General features: G+C 42.8%; 2 protein-coding genes across 3 annotated transcripts; both read right to left on the bottom strand.

The window, feature by feature from the left end:
- Nucleotides 1-853: 853 nt before the first annotated feature.
- On the bottom strand, nt 854-5,793 carry LOC115128460 (peroxisomal membrane protein 11B-like). Its single transcript, XM_029658317.2, has 4 exons — nt 5,281-5,793; nt 4,550-4,665; nt 4,253-4,454; nt 854-3,915 (listed from the first exon to the last, which is right to left on the bottom strand). Exons 1-4 carry the CDS (start codon nt 5,334-5,336, stop codon nt 3,495-3,497), a joined length of 795 nt encoding a protein of 264 aa, XP_029514177.1. The 5' UTR covers nt 5,337-5,793; the 3' UTR covers nt 854-3,494.
- Nucleotides 5,794-5,877: 84 nt separating this feature from the next.
- On the bottom strand, nt 5,878-19,806 carry rit1 (Ras-like without CAAX 1). 2 transcript variants are annotated; one of them, XM_029658318.2, is made up of 6 exons: nt 19,529-19,806; nt 17,465-17,551; nt 16,560-16,616; nt 12,838-12,911; nt 9,966-10,157; nt 5,878-7,403 (listed from the first exon to the last, which is right to left on the bottom strand). In XM_029658318.2, the coding sequence occupies exons 2-6, from the start codon at nt 17,544-17,546 to the stop codon at nt 7,173-7,175; spliced, it is 636 nt and encodes a 211-aa protein (XP_029514178.1). In that variant the 5' UTR covers nt 17,547-17,551; nt 19,529-19,806; the 3' UTR covers nt 5,878-7,172. The 2 variants fall into 2 exon arrangements, with proteins under 2 accessions (XP_029514178.1, XP_029514179.1); XM_029658319.2 differs by lacking the exon at nt 17,465-17,551.
- Nucleotides 19,807-22,475: the final 2,669 nt, after the last annotated feature.

Raw genomic sequence — 22,475 nt, 5'->3', positions numbered from 1 at the left:
GAAACCCTCACTGGTCTTTGTGGTTCAATCTGTGTTTGAAATTCCCTGCTCGACTTGGGGACTTTAAAGATAATTGCACGTCTGGGGTCCAGAGATGAGGTAGTCATGACAAAATCATGTTAAACACTTATTTGCAATCCATGCGACTTGTTAAGCACATGTTTACGCCTGAATGTATTTAGGCTTGCCATAGAAAAGGGTTTGAAAACGTATTGACTTTTTATATTATTGTAAAAATTCCCAAAAAGAATTCCACTTTTACATTGAGGTATTGTGTGTTGGCCAGTGACACAAAATCTCAATGTAATCCATTTCAAATTCAGGCTGGAACACAGCAAAATGTGGATAAAGTCAAGGAGTGTGACTCCTTTCTGAAAGCACTGTATATCACTGTGATGCTGAGGGACCAGTCACAACATGTTCCGTTCAAGGCTACAAGGATTAAATGTTCAGTACTGTATTAGATCAGGGCCTCTCATTTACACACAAAGAATGGCCTTCCCACACACCTCCACCATCCGGGGCAGGTTAATATTAAAATGCCGTGCTTTCATAATCACTTTTTCTTAATCTGCAGACTGCACTGAAATTATCTGGACAGGTGATCTGTGAATCCTTGGTTAACATCCACGATGTTGAACTTGTTTCATTTTCTAATCAAAGATCAGTCAAATGAAGGATGGTCTCACTACTGGTGTCCTTCAGGGCACAGTAAAGTCCTCACTGATTATAAAATGACTCTGGATAATAGCGTCTGTTCAATTTCTAAAACCTGAAATGTAAAAATGCTTGAGTCACAGCAGTCAACGGCATTAGAATAACCCTCAACACTTACACAATAGAGCCGACAGAGTTTAAATTAAAAGGCATTTATTTTGGGAAAACATTTTCTCCACACAGCGGCCAAGCCTCAGCACTTGTGGTACATTAATATAAAGACAAGATTTCAAACATCCTCACTCACTGAGGAAAATAGTTGTAACAACCCGCTCCAATTCTCATCAAAACTGTTCAAATGTTACCATACATCATTATACAGTCTGCCATTTGAGCATGAATCATTGACAGTCACACCTCTACAGTGTGATTCAGGGCTCTCAAAGTAGTGTAAAATGAGATTAAACCAGAAATCATGTCCACAATTAGTGTGTCAAGGAGAATGAGTACGACGAGACCAAACGGCACACTGACTAAGTGCACAATTCTCTGGTTGCCCTGTAACAGAAAGTTCACACACCACTGGACATTTTTCCACATTTTGTTGTATTGCAGCCTTTGATCAAATTGAGATTTTTTTCTGTCACTACAAATTCATAAAAAAGAAAAAGCTGAAATGTCTTGAGTCAATAAGTAGTCAACCCCTTTTCTAGGCAAGCCTAAAGTTCAGGAGTAAAAATGTGCACATAAGTTGCATGGACTCACTTCGTGTGGAATATTAGTGTTTAACATGAATTTTGAATGACTATATCTCTGTACCCCACACATACAATTATCTAAGGTCCCTCAGTCGAGCAATGATTTACAAACACAGATTCAAACACAAAGACCAGGGAAGCTTTTCAAAGCCTTACAAAGAAGGGCACCATTGGGTGATGGGTGTAAAAAAAGCTGACATTGAATATCCCTTTAAGAATGGTGAAGTTATTAATGACCCTTTAGATGGTATATCAACACAACCAGTCACTACAAAGACACAGTCGTACTTCCTAGCGCAGTTGCCGGAGAGGAAGGAAACCTGGTTCAGTCTGCCTTCCACCAGCACAACAGTAACCTAAAACACAAGACAAATCTACACTGGAGTTGCTTTACCAAGAAGACAGTGAATGTTCCTGAGTGACCGAGTTACAGTTTTGGCTTAAATCTACTTGAAAATCTATGGCAAGAGCTGAAAATGTTTGTCTAGAAATGAAAACAACAAATTCGACAGCGCTTGAAGAAGTAAAAAAAAAAATTAAAAAAAATGAACAAACGTTGCATAATCCAGGTGTGGAAAGCTCTTAAGAGACTTACCCAGAAAGACACAGAGCTGTAATCGCTGCTTCTACAAAGTATTGACTCAGGGGTGTGAATACCTATGTAAATTAGATATTTCAATAATTTAGCAAAAAAAAATTTGAAAAACATGTTTTCACTTTGTCATTATGGGGTATTGCGTGTAGATGGGTGAGACACGGGGTATGAATACTTTAAGGAGAAAGTCAAAGGTTTAAAAAAATAATAATAATAATAAAAATAAAAAAAGAGCCTGGCTTTATGCCACTGCTGTGTCAACAGCCGAGTACACATCTATTATAGTTCCATTCGCATCTGGTTGAATAGCTTCAAATGGCTTGGCCTTAATATATACTATTGATGTAATAGAGTTAAACAAATGGATTTTTAAGAAGACAAACAAATTTACTTCCAAGTAGACTAAATAATTAGCTGTCGGGTGAATTCAACAAGTTAAACGGACAGAATCATTTGCTTTAATTTTTCTGGCTCTGTAAACGTATTAATTCACGTCACGCATGCATAAATGTTGGTAATATTGCGGACATACAGTATTACCACTATCAGCACAAAAATACAGCTGACTGGCAGCCCATAAATGTCCCCTTTTACCGTTTATAAAAAGGATCCTTCACTTCAAAAGTCATTATTATTACATATTCACACACAGTATGATCAAATATTTCACTGCACCTTTTCATTGACAAGGCTTTAATGTGTGATGGTTTTAACTAGGTAAACGTTTCCACTTATCTAGCTGTACAGCGTTCCACGGGGATGACATTGGCGCATTTCCAAAACCAATACTGTACAGATAATCTTTTCCAATTACATAATTTAACGCTAACAGGACAGAAACACTATACGGACATGGAATTGTCTCCTAACTAGTGATCAGGATCCATTTAAAACGCTGATTTAAGGTGATTAAAATGTGCTCCCCGCAGCTTGTGTTCAGACACACACAATTGAATGACGATCTGGTATTCTTTGTGCTAGGTATCACTTCACAAAGCCCATCAGTTGTGATGTACGGTGCTTTAAGGTGTTTAAACGTCTACCGGTCGGACTCAACAATTTTCCATGCGCCGGTTCTATACACTCGCATGGGGAAGGTCCTTTTCAACAACACAACCAAATGGCTTTTGGGGAACTTTGTGTTTGAACATGTCTGAGCACGAGCTGAAATACATAAGACAGATTTCGAATACAGAGCTCATTTGCAAATTCTCTCTCTTTGATTCGAAATGCCACTGTTTCAGTCCACCAACCTTCGTCCGAGCGTGATCTGCCCAAAAAGCTGGCATTCCAAATAAAAAAAACGCAAAACTTTCCAAGCAAGGAGTGTACAGGACCCCTGCTCTTGTGTCATGCTGCATTCCTCGACACAACAGCACTTCTTCACTTCTAGGGGACCTAAAAAGTTTGGCCAAAATGTCTCCTTCAAGGCTTGGAGAATGTTCGACTCGAGCTCGAACGTTCAACCAAATATTCTGGCTTCTTCAAGGTTTGAGCTTGAGCCAGGGGTGGACGATGGTGAGGATGGAGAGGACCGAAGAGGCCAGGCCACAGGCCCCCACGAAGCCCTGGCCGGTGGGGTAGATGCCCAGCCGGTCCAGGGGGATGAACACGTCGCACGCGTTCTTCAGCAGGTCCAGCAGCAGCGGTGGGTTGCTGCGCAGCACTGTCACCAGCAGGTGGCACTGTCTGCGGAGGCGTACAGGTAATATGGCTCCGGGAAGGGAAGAGGGGTCAGAGAGGTCGACGTTCTCGGGGGTGAGCGAAGAGGGGTGTGGAGAGGGAGGAGAAGAGGTCCAGGTAGCCTTTGACCCCACATGGGAGGAGCGGGCCTCACGCTCCATAAGCAGGCGGATCTCGTAGGCGTCCCGGGTTAGGTTGAGGATGAGGGCAAAGAGGTAGTACCTGTAGAGAACGAGAGAGAAAGATGTGAGAGATTAAGCATGTGAGGCAGAGAGAGATTCATGTCAAATCTGAGAGAAAGTAAAGATAGTGAGAGACCAGAAAAGAGAGGATGTAGGAGACATTGAACAAAAGAAAAAGTAGCAAAGAGGGGGAGTTAAGAGGTAGAATTAGATAAACGAAAGCGATAGAAAATAGCTCTAGGGAGAGAGAATGTAGTTAACAACTGCCAATAGTATTAAAGTTCATTACAGGACTTCTGATGACCTTGGCCACTTCAAATATACTGATTCCTAATGTGGTGAAATTTAAGGCTTAAATTTCCCAATCCTTCAGTCACCTGAAGGATCTCTGGCTCCACTTGACCTGGTCCAGTTGGGGCAGGAGGCCAGCCTTGCCGGCCCAAAGCACGTTGTCACAGGCGAAGTACATGGCCTTGTTGAGGTGGGCCACGGTCAGACAGAGACGCAACACGCTGTCCGAGAGGTGCACAGCACGTTTCGCTGCCTCCACAGCCTCTGCAGAGTTCCCTAGACGCATCACTGGAGAGAGAGAGTGACGTGAAACCCAGAGTTGATGTACAGAGAGTAAGCCTGAGACACAGAGGTGTAGCATTGACTTGCAGACAGTGACTTACACTTCCTTGTTAGGCTCACATGAGCTTCCAGTTGTTTCACTGTCTTCAGGAGCTCAACACCTGCCCCACCCTTCTGGAGAGTGTAACCTAGCAACGTACAGGTGTACTGTGCAGCCCTGTGTGAACACCGAAAAGGAATCAAATGTGTCAAAATCTGATTATAGCTATGTTACTTTAGTACAGTACATTTTTTGCATCTTGCGATTAATAACTTGGGCACAACTTCGTCTACTTTCTCCAGTTTTCATGTCAAGTGCAGTTGGTACTTACTTTCATGTAGCTACAGTAACTATCAGTATAATACCAAATGCAGTTGGGACAATGGCCACTTGATAGGGAAAGGCTGAAAATAGCGATTGCCATTTCATTTATCCAGGTTTGGGAGAGCCCGAGACAAAACACAGCATGAACCCCTATCCAGAACCCCTTCAATTCGAACCCAAAATCAGCTGTCCCGCAAAACCCAATGACACCGGGGGGTAGGCAGTGTCCGGCAGGAGCAACCAGACAAAAACCTACAAAAAGTCGAGAACTGAACGGGTACAAAAGGTCACCAACATCGCTGGACTTTTTATAAAAAGTTATTTGTACTTTTTCGTCCTCTTATATCTACACATTTTTGTATACTCATGGATTTCAGTTTGTATTGACTGCTAGTGATTAAAAAAAATACATTTATTAACTTTGCTGTCTTGAGAAATCTCAACTGCAATACATTTTAGCCACTCCACCTGAAAACTCGTTCCTTGGCTTGGCTCTGCGCACTAAATCGAATCCAAGAGTCCATGCTGGCGACAGGCAACACTTGCTTTCCTTTGCAACTGTGGCTTGATTAGGCCTGTGTCCGTGTCTGCTAGCAATCTATCTACAACCTTATATACCGTCTTCTGGCAAGAGCTGCCCAATGCTATTTGCACAGTTCAATATGTCACCATGTGCCCTAAACGTCCAACAGAATGTGTTTATTTTATTTTCGCTAGAGTTAGCTTCACAACACGAACAACTTCACATCTCCTTTACCCGTGGACGGAATCTGTGGAGGGACAACAAAGCGAAAGTCATATTACACAGTAATCATTCGCTACGTTACTTGTAAGAGGTTCGTCCACAATACCATGGCTTGTATTGTACATGGCATTAGTCGTTTCAGTGGAGCACGCTATTGAACAATATGTGATTACAGACATGAAAATTAACACTTGTAGTTATTCAAAAACAATAGTCAAGGCAACTCATTGCTGTGGATTATATTTACTGCGAAACCGTATACTGCCACACGGGGGCGACTCACACACACACACACAATAAGAGGCCAGACAACCAACCAGTAAATGGAAAAAATGGCAGGCCATTTTATTATAGCGTGTTAATAGAAAATAAATTAAAGGAAACAATCATGATCAAGAGAAATAAAACAAACAAAACATATTATCCCATATGTGGCACTACCAGATCCACAGAGAGCTGAAATAAGAGCACAACCGGTGCACTACAGGTCAGGGAGTAATAAAGGAGTGTGTGTATCACTCTAGAGAGGTATTGTACTTGGCATCGTCTCTAGTCGCTGAAACACTATATGAAGACAATCAAACCCTGTTGTAGGCAGAGCAAAATCAAAATGCCAGCTACGCCCATCAAATTCCATTCTAAAAATGTTTTTAAATCCAGTGATTTATGTCATTTGGATGTGATTGTCATATTGCCCAAGCCAACTATCAGCCCAGTCGGGTCAAGTATAGATCGGTGGACCATATTAGGCAATACTGCATAGTAATGCCTTGTCAACATCACCTGTGTATTAAGTATCCCCTGCAACTCAGTTCACACTCAAAATACACCTACTGAAACATGGCACCAACCGTGTGTACAGGCCAGTCAGCTTACAAACTCTAAGCAATAATCAATTGATGGCTTTTCAATTGAAAAGAAGGAACCTAAATGCACAGTGAATGCTATCAGAATGTCTTTGTTTTCATCATCTTCTATATTACAATCTTTTAATTTTCATCCTTCTCTTTCATTGGCTGGCAGGATAAACCACATCCATTGGGACCCTCCCTTTAATCTTCAAACTAACGGCTCATACCCCTTTGTATTTCCCAACCAACCACCTTTAAAATCAAACTTTGGAGTTCACTCCTCAGCACCTATGCCACTTTACCTACTGTGTGACCTTCTGAATAGCCTAGTCTTTGCTCCCTTCCCCTCTCCAATTCCCCATAATCTCTACCTCTCTTCAGCCCCCCAATACAGTTTCACCTAAACGTCTCCTCACTGGCTCTCCATCAAAGAAATGTCGTAACTTCAGGCCAACTCCACAGTGTCTCAGCATTTACAATATACAACACTACAGTCAATTGGTTTCATTGGATACTAAAAATGCTAACGTCGGCTGTCGTTAAAAACCAGACCCAATTTTCAGCACAATGAGCATACGGTACATCAGCACAGTTCCTGCCTTCTCTGAAGCGCACAGAAGACTCATATCTTCAGTAATGATTGTTAGTTTAATTGCCCATTGCAAACACTCAATCTAACTCAGATAAGAGTCATTGGTCTCCTCGTGGGAGTTGGAACTAGGAATTGGGGCTGTAAGGGTAACATATCTCACAGCGTCTCTCTCTCAGTGCTCAGAGTGCTGTTTCTTGTGGAAGGTGGAGCGCATGCGGCTCCAGAACGACTGGCTCCTCCTGGTTTTCCTCTCGCTGCCGCGGACCGATTCTGCCTCGCGCTGGCGAATCTGGCGGACCAGGGCGGCAAATACCTCGTCGATGTAGTAGCGAAATGCCGCTGAGGTCTCGAAGAAGGGGCACTGGAACTCCCGAGCCAGTTCTTTCCCCTCCTCTACTGACACCTATTTCAGCGGAGGGAAGCAGCATGTTCAAAGCCAATATACAGATAAAAACCAACAGACAGACGATAATTGGTATATACCAGTGGCGGCTGGTTGGAGGAGCTATAGGAGGATGGGCTCATTGTAATGGCTGGAAAGGAATAAATGGAATGTATCAAACACATGTGAACCACATGGTCGACTTCGATCCACCTATCCATTCCAGCCATTGCAATGAGCCCATCCTCCTTTAGCTCCTCCCACCAGCCTCCTCTGGTATATACAGTATATGGTACCAAATAGAGTCATGATATACAGTCCCTTCAGAAAGTATTCAGACCCATAGAATTTTTCCACATTTTGTTGTGTTACAGCCTGAATTTAAAATGGATGAAATTGAGATGTTTTTTTCCCCCCACTGGCCTACACACAATACACCATAATGTCAAAGTGGAATTATGTTTTTCAAAATGTTTACAAATTAATAAAAAATGACAACCCATTTGTTATTGCTGCTTTGCGTGATGTATTGTCATCTTCTACCTTCTTGCCCTTTGTGCTGTTGTCTGTGGCCAATAATGTTTGTACCATGTTTTGTGCTGCTACCATGTTGTTGTCATGTTGCTACCATGCTGTGTTGTCATGTGTTGCCATGTTGTTGTCTTAGGTCTCTCTCTATGTACTGTTGTGTTGTCTCTCTTGTCGTGATATGTGTTTTGTCCTATATTTATGTGTAATTAAAAAATAAATGAATCCCAGTCCCGGTCCCCACAGGAGGTCTTTACATTTTTGGTAGGCCATCATTGTAAATAAGAGTTTGTTCTTAACTGACTTGCCTAGTTAAATAAAAGGTTAAATAAATAAAATAGCAAGCCTAAATAAGTTCAGGAGTACAAATTCTATTAACAAGTCACATAAGTTTCATGTGTGCAATAATAGTATTTAATGTGAATTTTGAATAACTACCTCATCTCTGTACCCCACACAACTACAGTGGGGCAAAAAATTATTTAGTCAGCCACCAATTGTGCAAGTTACCCCACTTAAAAAGATAAGGCCTGTCATTTTTTACACCCAGTCACTACAAAGACAGGCGTCCTTTTTAACTCAGTTGCCGGAGAGGAAGGAAACCTCTGGGATTTCACCATGAGGCCAATGGTGACTTTAAAACAGTTACAGAATTGAAAGGCTGTGATAGGAGAAAACTGAGGATGGATCAACAACATTGTAGTTACTCCACACTACTAACCTAATTGACGGAGTGAAAAGAAGGAAACCTGTACAGAATACAAAATATATTTTTTAAATGCAACAAGGCACTAAAGTAATACTGCAAAAAATGTGGCAAAGCAATTCCCTTTTTGTCCCGATTACAAATTGTTATGTTTGCGGCAAATCCAATCCAATACATTACTGAGTACCACTCTCCATATTTTCAAGCATAATGGTGGCTGCATCATGTTATGGGTATGCCTGGAGTAAAACCTGGTTCAGCCTGCTTTCCACCAGGTACTGGAAGATGAATTCCCCTTTTAAAAGAATAATGGACAAATGCTGTACAATCCAGGTGTGGAAAACTCTTGGAAACTTACCCAGAAAGACTCACAGATGTAATAGTTGCCAAAGGTGCTTCTACAAAGTATTGACTCAGGAGTGTGACTACTTATGTAAATTAGATACTGTATTTCTAAAAACATTTTCACTTTGTCATTATGCGGTATTATGTGTAGACGAGTGAGAGAAAAAAAGATATACAAGGGGATTAAATATTCAGGCTGTAACAACAAAATGTGGAATAAAGCAAGGTGTATAAATACTTTCTGAAGGCACTGTATATGTTACGGTAAATGTTTAAATCTACAGATTCCCTCCCCCCCTTGGTAAATCTACAGATCCCCCCCGTCTCCTTGGTAAATCTACAGATCCCCCTCCCCCCGTCTCCTTGGTAAATCTACAGATCCCCCAGTCTCCTTGGTAAATCTACAGATCCCCCCCAGTCTCCTTGGTAAATCTACAGATCCCCCAGTCTCCTTGGTAAATCTACAGATCCCCCCCAGTCTCCTTGGTAAATCTACAGATCCCCCCGTCTCCTTGGTAAATCTACAGATCCCCCCGTCTCCTTGGTAAATCTACAGATCCCCCCGTCTCCTTGGTAAATCTACAGATCCCCCCGTCTCCTTGGTAAATCTACAGATCCCCCGTCTCCTTGGTAAATCTACAGATCCCCCCGTCTCCTTGGTAAATCTACAGATCCCCCCGTCTCCTTGGTAAATCTACAGATCCCCCGTCTCCTTGGTAAATCTACAGATCCCCCCGTCTCCTTGGTAAATCTACAGATCCCCCAGTCTCCTTGGTAAATCTACAGATCCCCCAGTCTCCTTGGTAAATCTACTATACTATACCAGTCAGACAGGCAATCTGTAGATCATCCAGTAAATATATAAAGACAGGCATTTTGAACAGCGGTAGGAATTTAATGCAGCCAGATAGCGGGCAAAACATACTGTAGTGCCAAGACTACCAATGGGTGTCCCTTGCCCCGCTTCCCTCCTTCCTTCCTTCTTTCTTTCCCTGAATTCTCACCTGTCGTAGATGAGTCAGGTCAGACTTGTTGCCCACCAGTACCACGGGGGTGTTGGCGGTGCGGCGCACACGGTCAATGAGCTGCTTGAACTGGCGTGCCTCCTGTAAGCTCCGCCTATCTGTGATGGAGTAGGAGATGATGAAGCCCTCGCCCGCCCGCATGTACTGGTCCCGCATGGCTGTGAACTCTGCCTGGAAAGGGGCATGTGCGAGGGAGGGAGGAGGAGGGGGTAGAGAGAGTGGTTAAGGACTGATACAGAAAGCATCACAGCAAAATACTTAGATAACATTATACAGTGCCTTGCGAAAGTATTCGGCCCCCTTGAACTTTGCGACCTTTTGCCACATTTCAGGCTTCAAACATAAAGATATAAAACTGTATTTTTTTGTGAAGAATCAACAACAAGTGGGACACAATCATGAAGTGGAACGACATTTATTGGATATTTCAAACTTTTTTAACAAATCAAAAACTGAAAAATTGGGCGTGCAAAATTATTCAGCCCCTTTACTTTCAGTGCAGCAAACTCTCTCCAGAAGTTCAGTGAGGATCTCTGAATGATCCAATGTTGACCTAAATGACTAATGATGATAAATACAATCCACCTGTGTGTAATCAAGTCTCCGTATGAATGCACCTGCACTGTGATAGTCTCAGAGGTCCGTTAAAAGCGCAGAGAGCATCATGAAGAACAAGGAACACACCAGGCAGGTCCGAGATACTGTTGTGAAGAAGTTTAAAGCCGGATTTGGATACAAAAAGATTTCCCAAGCTTTAAACATCCCAAGGAGCACTGTGCAAGCGATAATATTGAAATGGAAGGAGTGTCAGACCACTGCAAATCTACCAAGACCTGGCCGTCCCTCTAAACTTTCAGCTCATACAAGGAGAAGACTGATCAGAGATGCAGCCAAGAGGCCCATGATCACTCTGGATGAACTGCAGAGATCTACAGCTGAGGTGGGAGACTCTGTCCATAGGACAACAAGTCTGGCCTTTATGGAAGAGTGGCAAGAAGAAAGCCATTTCTTAAAGATATCCATAAAAAGTGTCGTTTAAAGTTTGCCACAAGCCACCTGGGAGACTCACCCAACATGTGGAAGAAGGTGCTCTGGTCAGATGAAACCAAAATTGAACTTTTTGGCAACAATGCAAAACGTTATGTTAGGGAAGATGGTTAAAATTGATGGGAAGATGGATGGAGCCAAATACAGGACCATTCTGGAAGAAAACCTGATGGGAGTCTGCAAAAGACCTGAGACTGGGACGGAGATTGTCTTCCAACAAGACAATGATCCAAAACATAAAGCAAAATCTACAACGGAATGGTTCAAAAATAAACATATCCAGGTGTTAGAATGGCCAAGTCAAAGTCCAGACCTGAATCCAATCGAGAATCTGTGGAAAGAACTGAAAACTGCTGTTCACAAATGCTCTCCATCCAACCTCACTGAGCTCGAGCTGTTTTGCAAGGAGGAATGGGATAAAATTTCAGTCTCTCGATGTGCACAACTGATAGAGACATACCCCAAGCGACTTACAGCTGTAATCGCAGCAAAAGGTGGCGCTACAAAGTATTAACTTAAGGGGACTGAATAATTTTGCACGCCCAATTTTTCAGTTTTTGATTTGTTAAATTTTTTTGAAATATCCAATAAATGTCGTTCCACTTCATGATTGTGTCCCACTTGTTGTTGATTCTTCACAAAAAAAATACAGTTTTATATCTTTATGTTTGAAGCCTGAAATGTGGCAAAAGGTCACAAAGTTCAAGGGGGCCGAATACTTTCGCAAGGCACTGTATATCCCGGTGCCACACACACACTTTGTTATTCTATCCTCACGGGGACCTAAAATGTATTTCTATTCAAAATCCTATTTTCCCTAACCTAAACCTAAACCTAACCCTAATTGTAACCCTAAACCCTAAGCTTAAAATAGCCTTTAGAATTTTGCTTGTTGTTGGGGGATTTTAGGTCCCCACAAGGATAGAAGACACCACCCCCACACACACACATACTGGTATGTGTGTGTGTGCCTGAGAGCATCAAGAAAATCAATCACCATTGGTCTGTCTTTCCTACAAGCTACTGGAGGAACAACATGGAGACCCACAGAAAAAAAAGATTAGAATTTGGATGACTCAGAATTTAAGGGTCACTTGAGACAGTGGACTGTGTGGACAGTGGACTGCAATACTCTGTGTGGACACTTTGGTATGGTACAAACAAACCCAGTCACGGGCATATATTAAAGAACATGTACATGACCATATATGGAAAATGACTAATATAATAAGTGAACCATACGTGTCTATGGATGAGTCAGAGAGACAGGGAGAGACGCCTTTGTGCGGAGCGGGTGAGACAGAAATTATGTACGTTTGTGGAAAAAGAAAGGGAGTAGATGGGAGTGAGCGACGCTTAAAAGAAAGTTGAGAAGAATAAGGATGCAGATGTTATGACGGTGAAGGGGAGATGCGACAGAGTGAAATTTGTTCCTCTGGGTTTGCTTTGGCAATGTAAGATAATTACTTATCAATGATAAGTTATCATCCTAATAAGACTGATTGAATGGAATTGAGAGACAGGGAGAGACCGTCGGAAAGGGTTGATTTAAAGGAAAGTGAGCATTGGGATAGAGGGAGAGGCTTTCCTCTCTATTTGAACTGATGCAAAAGAACTAGACCGATGAAAGCAAATTCCCAGTCCTTCCCAGGTGTTTTTAAAAATATTGCTTTCACCTATCCTATGTTTACAGATCAGTTGATGAAGGAGAGGAGGAAGCCATATTAGACTATTGAGAATGAGACGCAGCCAAAAGAGGTGGAGACGTGACATTTATACAGAAGGCCTTTGTGAGGAAGTGTACCTGTCCTGCTGTGTCCAGTATGTCCAGGTTGGCAGGTTCATCGTCGATGCGGATCTGTGTCTTGTATGCATCCTCTGGGAGAGACATTGAGTGGTATTTTAATGGCTATACATGATGATTGTGTAGTTCCATGTCATAAGCCTCCTGACCCCTCCTGTCTCAGCCTCCAGTATTTATGCTGCAGTAGTTTATGTGTCGGGGGCCTAGGGTCAGTTTAATATATCTGGAGTACTTCTCCTGTCCTAGTCGGTGTCCTGTGTGAATCTAAGTGTGCGTTCTCTAATTCTCTCCTTCTCTCTTTCTTTCTCTCGGAGGACCTGAGCCCTAGGACCATGTCCCAGGACTACCTGACATGATGACTCCTTGCTGTCCCCAGTCCACCTGGCCATGCTGCTGCTCCAGTTTCAACTGTTCTGCCTTACTATTATTCGACCATGCTGGTCATTTATGAACTTTTGAACATCTTGGCCATGTTCTGTAATAATCTCCACCCGGCACAGCCAGAAGAGGACTGGCCACCCCACATAGCCTGGTTCCTCTCTAGGTTTCTTCCTAGGTTTCGGCCTTTCTAGGGAGTTTTTCCTAGCCACCGTGCTTCTACACCTGCATTGCTTGCTGTTCGGGGTTTGAGGCTGGGTTTCTGTACAGCACTTTGAGATATCAGCTGATGTACGAAGGGCTATATAAATAAATTTGATAAGCAGTGGTTCATCGAATCTGGCCGATGCTATGCAGCGAGTGGATGCACTTTACCAAATTACGACAGGTGTTCTGTTGTTTGGGACTTGCGGTTCCTTGTACGAGTTCTGATATTTCAAGCTAGCGAGGAAAGTATTGTTCTTGGAACTGTGGGGGTCTATGGACTTGGGCTGTCGTGGCAGCGTGTCAGTGCGCATAGCCAAGTTGCAGTAGGTTCTGTTTCCCTATATGGGGCACTGACAGTTCAGGCATCTCAGGTAAGTTTTAGTGAAAAAGATGGCTTCTGTAAGCCCATTTTGAAGACGGTGGAACCTGTGTGTGCTTTGGCTGCCGTTTGGTACCCTCTGACCCGGGTTGGGGTGTGATTGTACCCATAGTATGTTATGCAGAGTGACCGACAAAGGTAAAGTACAGTTATGAATATAACTGTAGGTACACCCGTCTAGTACCAGGTCGGATCCCACTTTGCCCCCGGAACAGCCTGAATTCTTCAGGGCATGGATTTTACAAGTCAGACAAATTCCACAGGGATGTTGGTCTATGCTGACGCGATGGCATCATGCAGTTACTGCAGATTGGACGGCGGTACAGCACCGCCACCAGCCTGTACCGTTGACACCAGGCAGGATGGGTCCATGGACTTGTGCTGCTTATGCCAAATCCTGATTATGCCACCAGGAACTGGGACGCAACAGGAACTGGGATTTGTCGGACCAGGTGATGTTTTTCCACTCCTCAATTGTCCAGTGTTGGCGATCGTGTGACCACTTCTTATTTTTAGCTGATATGAGTGGAACTCTGTGTGCTCGTCTGCTACAGCAGCCCAGCCCATCCGTGATAAGGATTAACGAGTTGTGCACTCCAAGATGCCGTTCTGCACACTACTGTTGTACTCTGCCGTTATTTGTCCGTTTGTGGCCCGCCCGTTAGCTTGCACGATTCTTGCCATTCTTCTTCGACCTCTCTCATGAACAAGCTGTTTTCGCCCACAGGAACTGCCGCTGACTGGAGGTTTGTTTGTTTGTCTCACCATACTGGGGAAACACTAGACACCGTCGTGTGTGAAAAGTCCAGGAGGGCGGCCGTTTCTGAGACACTGGATCCGGAGTGCCTGCCCGTGATGAACATACAGTGCCTTGCGAAAGTATTCGGCCCCCTTGAACTTTGCGACCTTTTGCCACATTTCAGGCTTCAAACATAAAGATATAAAACTGTATTTTTTGTGAAGAATCAACAACAAGTGGGACACAATCATGAAGTGGAACGACATTTATTGGATATTTCAAACATTTTAACAAATCAAAAACTGAAAAATTGGGCGTGCAAAATTATTCAGCCCCCTTAAGTTAATACTTTGTAGAGCCACCTTTTGCTGCGATTACAGCTGTAAGTCGCTTGGGGTATGTCTCTATCAGTTTTGCACATCGAGAGACTGACATTTTTTCCCATTCCTCCTTGCAAAACAGCTCGAGCTCAGTGAGGTTGGATGGGGAGCATTTGTGAACAGCAGTTTTCAGTTCTTTCCACAGATTCTCGATTGGATTCAGGTCTGGACTTTGACTTGGCCATTCTAACACCTGGATATGTTTATTTTTGAACCATTCCATTGTAGATTTTGCTTTATGTTTTGGATCATTGTCTTGTTGGAAGACAAATCTCCGTCCCAGTCTCAGGTCTTTTGCAGACTCCCATCAGGTTTTCTTCCAGAATGGTCCTGTATTTGGCTCCATCCATCTTCCCATCAATTTTAACCATCTTCCCTGTCCCTGCTGAAGAAAAGCAAGCCCAAACCATGATGCTGCCACCACCATGTTTGACAGTGGGGATGGTGTGTTCAGGGTGATGAGCTGTGTTGCTTTTACGCCAAACATAACGTTTTGCATTGTTGCCAAAAAGTTCAATTTTGGTTTCATCTGACCAGAGCACCTTCTTCCACATGTTTGGTGTGTCTCCCAGGTGGCTTGAGGCAAACTTTAAACGACACTTTTTATGGATATCTTTAAGAAATGGCTTTCTTCTTGCCACTCTTCCATAAAGGCCAGACTTGTTGTCCTATGGACAGAGTCTCCCACCTCAGCTGTAGATCTCTGCAGTTCATCCAGAGTGATCATGGGCCTCTTGGCTGCATCTCTGATCAGTCTTCTCCTTGTATGAGCTGAAAGTTTAGAGGGACGGCCAGGTCTTGGTAGATTTGCAGTGGTCTGATACTCCTTCCATTTCAAAATGATCGCTTGCACAGTGCTCCTTGGGATGTTTAAAGCTTGGGAAATATTTTTGTATCCAAATCCGGCTTTAAACTTCTTCACAACAGTATCTCGGACCTGCCTGGTGTGTTCCTTGTTCTTCATGATGCTCTCTGCGCTTTTAACGGACATCTGAGACTATCACAGTGCAGGTGCATTTATACGGAGACTTGATTACACACAGGTGGATTGTATTTATCATCATTAGTCATTTAGGTCAACATTGGATCATTCAGAGATCCTCACTGAACTTCTGGAGAGAGTTTGCTGCACTGAAAGTAAAGGGGGTGAATAATTTTGCACGCCCAATTTTTCAGTTTTTGATTTGTTAAAATGTTTGAAATATCCAATAAATGTCGTTCCACTTCATGATTGTGTCCCACTTGTTGTTGATTCTTCACAAAAAAATACAGTTTTATATCTTTATGTTTGAAGCCTGAAATGTGGCAAAAGGTCACAAAGTTCAAGGGGGCCGAATACTTTCGCAAGGCACTGTACCTCTCGAAGTGTCTTAGGTCACTCGTTTTGCCCATTCTAATGTTCAATAAAACAGCCTCGATCCCTGCTTAATATAGCAAGCCACTGCCAGGTGACTCACTCTCCGTAGGAGCAATCCATTTTCATGAATGGGGAGGTGTACCCATTAAACTGTAATATATATATAAAATGAATGATTGATTCAAAATACAACATGATCACTGATTTGTTGTGGTTAAAGCAGGCCAAATTTGACCAAATATGAGTGGCGTTAGTTTGATCAGATACCAAGCACTCTCTCACCTATAGTGGGGTCATGGTCTTCAGGGAACCTGTGGCTGATAAACTGCATTATAATAGCTGAGGAGAAAGAGAGAGTTTTAAGTTTTCACAAGCTATTTGGGGGGGGGGGGGGGGGGGGGGCAATTACGTTGTCACAAAGCTGTACAGGCACTGCATCAATAAACCAAAGAGGAGATATCAGAAACAAACTACAGCAGATCAGAAGACAGAGCGGAAGAGAGATGGAGAGATAAAGGGATTACGAAGTCAATGCGGGAGAATTTATTACATAACGCAGGTTGTATCACACACACTTCTCCATCTCTCCTTTGTCTCATTTTTCTCCCTCCAGGCGGGTAGTGGTTCACACGCATAGATAAACACACCCTGCAGCTTACACAGAAACACACAGTATCTCCGCCTCTGCAGCATCAGTGTACGCCCACTCTAGTTTCCATGGCGAAAGCAGGCACAGATGTTGTTTTTAACGACCCATCTCTCCCGCTATCCCTCCAAATCCTCCCTCTCGCCGATGTTTTTACTACTTTTCTGTGTACCTATACCAGGTGAACTCTGCCTGTCTCCATGGCAACAGTAGCCAAGAAGGGGGGTTGTTAGGCACTGACGCGTCTTCCTGACAACAGGCACCCAAACGACACCCCAGACTGCCGTAGAAGGCGGCCAACGCCCATGCTTACGAGAAGAGAACCCTGACTATCTGACTGCACTTGGAGGGTGTGTCAGAGAAACACAGAAAAGACAAGGCAGCATTAGGAGAAGTAATGAGGTGGAGAAGAATAGCCTGTCAGACATAATATGTACAAACAAACAGACCGCAAGACAGAAGAAAAGACATGCACTAAGTAAGAGTGAGGTGGAGTGCAGTTAAGTGTAATTATGAGTGGATTATGAGTGTGTGTACTCACCGCTCTTCCCCACTCCCCCCTCTCCCAACATCACCAGTTTGTACTCGCGGGAGAGGCCCGCGGAGCCTCGCAATGACTCCATTTACACTATGAACAGAGAGATAAGAGGCTGTGAGTAAAACACATATACCCTTTAAAACAGACACGCACACATAATAATAATTTTTGGTCCCAGTTTATTAAGTCCAGGACTAATGAATAGAACTATGAAAGAGAGTGTACAGAGTTGAAAGTGACTAACACACAAACATGATACCACACATGCTAATGTGCAATCTTGCTGTCATGTGTCAAGCGCTAAAGCTAATGACAAGAGATTAGAAAGAGAGAACGAGATACACCACACACAGGCAAACTTCAACATCATTATCCATTCACTGTCGAAAGTCAGGTCAGTCAACCACACAGTAGATCTAAAGAATAGTGACAAGACAGAGGTGAAAGCGAGAGTGGTTTCAGGGACAGAAGTAGAGCTATACAGCCAACATTCTAGTCTACTTTGCCACCCTTGAAAAACAAACAAAAAAACTATTCAACTCATATGAATAGGCCACTATTGTCATCGCCTCGGACCCATTTGGAGTGTGTGTAGATTGACTTATAAAAGAGTCAGATGGCTCTCCAGTTTATTAGATTGGTGTATGCAGCAGCTAGTAGAACTCATGCGGAAAGAGGAACCAACTATCGACTTGACAGCAATCATGTGATTTCTAAGTGCAAGGCGAATGTGTGACATTGACCACCACAAACCCAGGCAGTGTCATCACAACTATTATTGTTATCACCTAGCCTTCCCGTTCTCTAACCCCAAATAGCATGATTTAAATAACGTTTTTTACAACACCAGACTATATTAAAAACGTTTATTTAATTGCCAGAATAAATGATAATTAATTATATATATTTATCCTTGACAAAGAGGCCTACATAAGCAGACAGTTACTTATCATTAGGGCCTAGGCTACTAATGGTAGTCATTATGAAGTGATCACATTCTCTCAATGATGGAATGCAGAGACACGATGTTTGACAAAGCCGGTTCATTGTTGTCAGGACAGAGGCAGATAGAACAGACATAACTTGGGTGGTTAAAAATAGATGTTCATATCCGCTTGAGAGTAGCTACCTTTTTTTTGTTTTTTTGCCTGGTTTTATGTAAAATAGGATGTCTGAACTTCAATAACGCATGACTGACCCCATCTCCCCAAAATTGCATCAAAACATATCTTTGGTAGATCCAAAAACACAAAGGAGTGGATGGTATTGTAGTATATTGCCGAGCCGACACAGGCTCTATGATTCAAGGGAGTCTCCAGGCTTCAGATAGCTCAGGCCTCGGAAGTTTTATTGTAATGCCGATTAAACATATAGACTCTGTGGTAGCCTTATTCAACGTCCCCAGTTAGGGGGTGTCATTATTATTTGTAGAGGCTACCTAAACTAAGCGCAACAAAAGTAAACGTGTATTGCACTACTGTCACGTTGTTATAGCCGAATGTTACAAACAGTGAGTCGGCTACGTTTCAGCGGACGAAAATAAAACATTTTTAAAAATCTAAATCATTGAATCTGACGAAGTCGCAGTGAAAACCGCATCCGTTGCAAACATTCACTAAAATACAACAACTATTTAATATAATTTATTGGCTACTTTGAAACAGGATAAACAACAACAAAAATATTTTTAAAAGGGCAATAGCGAACCTTCAAAAGACTGGTAAAGTAGCAGAATGAATTGTGTGGCTGTAACGTTAGGTGTCATAGGATTAGGAAAAACAAATGACTACCTTTTTCTAAACTTAAAATGTAAGATTATTTGAAGAACAAAGTGTAGGCTACGAGTCGATCATTGAAGAATGTAAAACAAGCTGCATGAATTTGTTAGCCTTTTTGCAGATCAGTGTTCAATCGGACATTGCACACATTGTTTCATGTAATTAAAGGAACGACTTCAGTGAGAAAGATGTATATTGCCGACTACGACGAAAGCAAATGATTGAACATTTGCAAACATAAAAGAGCCAACTGACTTCATGCATACACGAATAGAAATGAGCGACTCACCTGTGTCACAGAGCTTCTTTCTTCATAATTTCCGAAATGACTTTTATGGCCATTTAGTGCTTGACGTTTGATAAGTCATGCTACAAAATCCTCACTAACTGTAAACAACGCCAGCAGTCTGAAAACTACGTCACAGGATCCCACCTCCCGTCGGGTCAGTGGCTGTGACTTTTCAGTAGAGTTGGAAGTGACCTTGAAAAGTCAAATTGGCTGTGAAATATGTGTAGTTAATCATATCAGTAACGTTAGATCATCATATCAGAGCTGTAGCTCCGCCCACCTTGGAAGTTGAGCAGAGCATGCTGGGTGATCTCGAGCAGTGATGACAACTAATCCATTTTGTTGCTAGATTTAGCAACTTTTCAGACTACCCTGGTAACTTTTTTTTCAAACAGCACCTAGCAACAAATTTAGCTACTTTAAAAAATAATTTTGGAAATTTTAGCAACTTTTAAAACGTGACTCAAACGCTAAAATGCACACATTTTCCCTCTAAATTACACAAAAAATGATTTTCGCTGTCACACTGTCACAACACACGTGCCTGGCTGCAAAAGTGCATTGTGAGTGACGTCAGCAGCAGGCCAGCAAATCATTGTTGGCTGACTGCAGCAGCAGCATTAGTACGGGTTCGACGAGCCAAACGCAATGAATATAGTTGGTCACGAATGTTTGATCTTGAACAGAATTTACAACATCAATCAACATGCCTCAATCAAAAATGTACAGAAAAAAGTGGGAGTCTGTACCTGGCCAGTCAATTTGAATAACGTTATTGTGTGTTTTACGTAATGACGTAATGAGGTTTTTAGAGAAAAAAAAACAGAAAAACCCCCAGAAATACCTTATTTTCATAAGTATCCATACCCTTTGCTATGAGACTCGATGAAATTGAGCTCAGGTACGTCCCCTGTTTCCATTGATCATCCTTGAGATGTTTCTACAATTTGATTGGAGTCAACGTGTGGTAAATTGATTTGGAAAGGTACACACCTGTCTATATAAGGTCCCACAGTTGACATTGCATGTCAGGGCAAAAACCAAGCCATGAGGCTGAAAGAATTGTCCGTAGAGCTCCAAGACAGGATTATGTAGAGGCACAGATCTAGGGAAAGGTACCAAAACATTTCTGCAACATTGAAGGTCCCCAAGAACACAGTGGCCTCCATCATTCGTAAATGGAAGAAGTTTGGAACCACCAACACTCTTCCTAGAGCAGGCCGTCCGGCCAAACTGAGCAATAGAAGAGCCTTGGACAGGGAGGTAACCAAGAACCCGATGGTCACTCTGACAGAGCTCCAGAGTTCCTCTGTGGAGATGGGAGAACCTTCCAGAAGGACAACCATCTCTGCAGCACTCCACCAATCAGGCCTTTATGGTAGAGTGGCCAGACGGAAGCCACTCCTCAGTAAAAGGCATGATAGCTCGCTTGGAGTTTGCCAAAAGGCACCGAAAGGACTCTCAGACCATGAGAAACAAGATTCTCTGGTCTGATGAAACCTAGACTGAACTCTTTGGCCTTTTGGCCTGAATGCCAAGCGTCACGTCTGGAGGAAACCTGGCACCATCCCAACGGTGAAACATCGTGGTGGCAGCATCATGCTGTGGGGATGTTTTTCAGCGGCAGGGATTGGGAGACTAGTCAGGATCGAGGGAAAGAAAAATGGAGCAAAGTACAGAGAACTTGTTCCAGAGCACTCAGGACCTCAGACTGGGTTCACCTTCCAACAGGACAACAACCCTAAGCACACAGCCAAGACAACGCAGGAGTGGCTTCGTGACAAGTCTCTGAATGTCCTTGAATGGCCCAGCCAGAGCCCAAATTTAAACCAGATCGAACATCTCTGGAGAGACCTGAAAATAGCTGTGCAGCGATGCTCCCCATCCAACCTGACAGCGCTTGAGAGTATCTGCAGAGAAGAATGGGAGAAACTCCCCAAATACAGGTCTGCCAAGCTTGTAGTATCATACCCAAAGAGGCTCAAGGCTGTAATTGCTGCCAAAGGTGCTTCAACAAAGTACTGAGTAAAGGGTATGAATACTTACGTAAATGTGATATTTCTGTTTTTGTTTTTTTAATGCATTTGCAAAAATGTAGAAAACTGTTTTTGCTTTGTCATTATGGGATATAGTGTTTAGATTGAGGGAAACGCTTGAATCAATTTTAGAATAAGGCTGTAACGTAACCAAATGTGTGAAAAGTCAAGGAGTTTGAATACATCCTGAATGCACTGTATGGTGCTGTTCCATGCCTGTGCGTCTTCAGCTTTATTAAATCACCTCAACTGGAATCCTACCTGTCTGTCATCTGTGCCCTTACCAGCACACTGGAACAAGTAAAACCTAACCTAAAGAATATCCAGTCCACCAAGTCCTCACTTATATAACCAAATAATAGGCCTACTAAGACACACATTTTAAGTTTATTATAATAGAATAAAGATTGTTGTTAAGAGGCACATTGTCAGTCACGGTGCAGAATCCCTGGATGGGGACAATTTGGAGTTAACTGTCTTGCTCTTGGGTTCACCAGCAGCCCTTCAGGTGCCAGTTCAGTTCCTATGTTTGTAATGTTCCGGCCTGGGTCTTGAGCCAACAACTTTCCCTCTAACATCTAGGCTACCTGCCATGCATAGGTGGTGATGTATACGAGACACGTACAGGTAACTGCCAAAATAATGGAAACACTTGAGTAAAACGAGGGGTACAAAGTATATTGAAACCAGGTGATTCCACACAGGTGTGTTTCTGGAGTTAATAGAGTTTCAGAATCGATGTCAAGTTGCATTGAAGCAGTTCTGGCTCGCGGTGGCCCAACAGCCTATTAAAATACTTTATGTTGCTGTTTACTTTTATTTTGTCAGTTACCTGTGTGTCCCTATTTGCTGTGTGCTCCCGGTGACTTTGTTTGATCTTTTTAATTGGCTAGACCATACAATTATAGGCT

Source organism: Oncorhynchus nerka, linkage group LG4 (genome assembly GCF_034236695.1).
Source record: "Oncorhynchus nerka isolate Pitt River linkage group LG4, Oner_Uvic_2.0, whole genome shotgun sequence".
In the NCBI taxonomy this organism is placed as follows: Eukaryota; Metazoa; Chordata; class Actinopteri; order Salmoniformes; family Salmonidae; genus Oncorhynchus; species Oncorhynchus nerka.
The sequence above is the reverse complement of the archived record's forward strand: the minus strand, read 5'-3'. Positions and strand labels throughout refer to the sequence as shown.